This window comes from Trypanosoma theileri (assembly GCF_002087225.1).
Source record: "Trypanosoma theileri isolate Edinburgh chromosome Unknown TM35_Tth_36_V1, whole genome shotgun sequence".
NCBI classification, from domain to species: domain Eukaryota; phylum Euglenozoa; class Kinetoplastea; order Trypanosomatida; family Trypanosomatidae; genus Trypanosoma; species Trypanosoma theileri.
In genome coordinates, this window is record NW_021639878.1 from 192,138 (window position 1) to 195,912 (window position 3,775).

General features: G+C 39.2%; 1 protein-coding gene across 1 annotated transcript; it reads left to right on the top strand.

The window, feature by feature from the left end:
* Positions 1-750: 750 nt before the first annotated feature.
* Positions 751-3,750, top strand: TM35_000361680 (uncharacterized protein; the record flags this gene model as incomplete). The annotated part of the gene is made up of 1 exon (XM_029029353.1): positions 751-3,750. One exon carries the CDS (start codon positions 751-753, stop codon positions 3,748-3,750), a length of 3,000 nt encoding a protein of 999 aa, XP_028879374.1.
* Positions 3,751-3,775: the final 25 nt, after the last annotated feature.

Below are 3,775 nucleotides of genomic sequence, written 5' to 3' on the forward strand. Positions count from 1 at the left end.
AAAAAAAAACCCACAAGCTGCCATTATTATAAATAGAGCGTGCAGAGGAAGCAATAATAGAGACCAGCTAAAGGATCTATAGAGTAAGGAGTCCATATTGAAATATGAACAATACTTCCTTACACCTTATTGGTGGTAAATATAAAAGCATATTTTTTTTTTATTTTATTTTCGTTTTCTCTCTATGGTTTCTAAAATGACTTCATACGCCTGAACTCCTCTCTGAATGCCATATGGGCAATTGTCCATATATTGCTAGAGGAAAAAAAAGAATTTTTTTTTTCCAGTGCTTCTTTTTTTTTCCTTTGTTTCATCGCTATCAATGAGAAACAAGCAGAAAAAAACAAAAACAATAATTTCATTGTTTTCTTGACCTTATTTATTTATTTTTATTTTTTATTTTTTACAAAAATGTGAATACCAGGGGTTTTTTTTTTCTCCATTTCTATCTACTTTTGTTCCTTTTTCTCATAGTTTATAGTATAACTGTAATTGTTTCTTCCTATTGTTGGTATTGAAGGATAAATCAGCATTATCATGTTTTTCCCCCGTTTTTCCTTTCTTTTATTTGTTCTTGTTTTTTTTTTTTGTCACATGTGTCTTTTTTCTCTTTTCCCTTTTCTTCTTTTATTAGCCATTGATAATATACCACGCACAGGGGTAATATATATATATATATATATATATATATTTGATTGTACGTGAAATACAGCCGGTGTGTGTGTGTGTGTGTGTTAGTTTTGGTTCTAAATGTCATTAACTCAAACCTCCACACCTGGGAGAAGTCCCCCCATCTTAACACCACCCACATCCACCGTAATGCCAACTCCAGTCGCCCTACCGCTGCTCCCAGCATTAAAGCAGAAAGCAGCAGCAGCAGCAGCAGCAGCAGCAGCATCAGGAGGAGTAGGAGTAGGAGGAGGAGCGAAAACGAGATATGAACGTATGGGGCGACAGCATGAGAATACTAAAATAGCACCACGACACCATGGCGGGACAACTTTGTTATTTAATGTTCAAGACCCAAAGGGTAATTTAGATTCTGCCTATAATACCATTGGTAATGGTAACACGGTAAGTTTATGTGATTCAGAGGAGATGCGATTGTTAAATTCTATGGGGGGTGGTTATGATCGTGGATTTAAAGAAGCCCCACCAACCACTTCATCCCAAACAATGACACCAATGGGAAGAGGTACAATAACTACTATGGCGAGCTCATCACGTGCACATTCCTTGGCGCAATTAGTCTCATCCGAGGGCGTAAGGAAAGGTGCTATTAACGTATCAAACGAACACTCCTCTCAATGTACAGATATTTCAAAGAGAAATGATCATCAACGTCATCGTCGAAATGGACCTTCACACGAGTTTGATCCTTCCACATACACCGCACTGTTACCCGCAACTGTGAGACTACAAAAGGTAGGAGAGATTCAAAGTAAAGTTGTGACAGGAACAACAGCGAAGGAATTTCTCGCTGAACGTGGTGTTATGAAGTCTGATCGTAATAGTTTAATAAATGGTAACAAAAGAGTTCAAGGAGTTCCAATGCTTGAACTTCGACAATTTGAAACAAGAATGAAGGTACTGAAAGAACGTGGACGTAATGTTCGTCGTCGATGGAAACGGCAAACCTCTATTAGGGCATCAGGAAATAACCGAAATGTTAGAATAGTGGATGAGGATGATGAGAGCAGTTCAGAGTCTGTAGAAGGCTCTGAGAGTTCCACAGATTCAAGTTCAGCAGCGTCAAGGGAGGAAGAACAACTAAAGAAAAGAAAAGAAAATGTAGCGGCAGCTGCTGCACGGCGAGAACGTATTAAATTACTTCAACTCTCTGGTGATAATGCGAGTGATAGGGTACTTTTACGAAAAGAACTAAGGAAAAGTCGAATGGAAGTGGAAAAGGCTCGAAATGGTATTATGACTCCAATGCTCCTTACACAACAACAAGAAGAAAACCTTTTACAAGATAATGAAGATAGGGAAGATAATAATGAAAGTAAGAGTAAAGAGACACATTTACACATGGAAGATGTTTCCTGGGGAGTTGAGAATAGTATATTACCCAACAGAACTCCAACCCTATCATTCCCTAACGATACTGCCACTTATCAAACTTCAGAGAAACGAATGAGTCGAACCTCTACGAGCCAGAGTGAAAATAGACGAGTGAGTGTTCTCTTTCAGGATCTCCTTCGTCGGGCAAGAGGAACAATGGTGTATGGATTATGTCCAGCCGATATGCAACGGGAACGACGACGACGACGACGAAGAAGAGAAACATCAGCTTTACTATGTATATCCCCATCACCCTCACCACCACCACCAATAAATAACTCTGAACACGCCACACCGTTTAGTTCACAACCACGTAGTGCACATCAAAGAACAGATAAAAAATTACGACTCGGTGATGATGAGGGATCGCAAAGACGTCATCGACCGCTTCCAGTGGAGTACGGTGTGGGAGAACGATCACGTCAGTTGTATGATACACAGGTACAGGAACAACGGATTGAAGATTTACAAATGGAGTTAGAACATGGGGAAGATATATTACGTACACGAGAATTGTTGTCAGTATTATTACCAGAACGGATTAAACTCCTTGATGAGTCTTTTGGACAAAGACATGAGCATGCAAATGTTGTTTTGCAAAGACATCGAGATAAACTTTTTAAGATGGCAGCTAATGTACAAGCTGAAGAACGACAAGAAGCATGTCTTGCTCTTGTTAATCTCTTAGAGGAGTCTTACCGTGGTGAAATTGCAGAAACGGCATGGCCTTCTGTAATGAATGCATTAAATAAAACACGTGAACTTATTCTTATTTCTCCAAATCGTTGTAATATACGCAGTTTTCAATCTATTATTAAAGAATATTTTTTAATGCCGCATCTTTTAGAACCTGGTGTAGATGATATGCTTCGACGTCTTTCACAACTCTTTGACTTGACGAAATCACAATATCGATATGTCATGACAAATATCTATCAACGACTTAATCAACCACGAAATTATCAATCACGTTTTCGTGAGATTGAACGTACAATACTTGGAAAAGGTGAAACTTCAGAAAAACGCTACCGTGTTGTTCTCCATCGTTGTCGATTTCTACTTCCCTTTACAAATATGGGACCTGTTGTACCAACAACAACGACAACAAATTCTTCTGGTCCATCTCTTACGAGTGCTCCCTCAGATTTCGCTGGAAGTGTGACGGTGTTGAATGCCAGTGCTACGGCTGCTGGAGTTAATGTTAATATTAATATTGGCTCTTCAGATGCGCAGGGAACTGTTGTGAGTGGTGGAGAGATGATGCGGCGTGATCGTGGGGGTGAACGATTTAAAATTACTGTACAATTAAAAAGTGATCATCAAAGTTTTCTCTCTAGAGCAGTATCGGCTCGTACAAAGGATAGTGCTGGAATGATATATATGAATGACAAAAACTCTAGTGGAGATCATGTACCATTTTATACAGCGAATTTACGACGACAAGCCTTTCGTTTACAATTGTATGATAATTCCTTATTAGAAGTGGCGGTGCTGCGTAATGGACTAGTGATTGCCTCTGGGGAATTAAAGATGATAGATTGTACATTGGATGCCCGGGGAACGGCACTCTTGTGGCTGCGATTAACAAGTGGATCGTGTCTACAGGCAGAGATTAAACTTGGGCTTGAGGTACTGTATGAAAAGGAACGCGGTCGAAGAATGACAAAGAATGATTTATACAAGTAAGAGAGATGTTTTTTTCTTTTTTTTT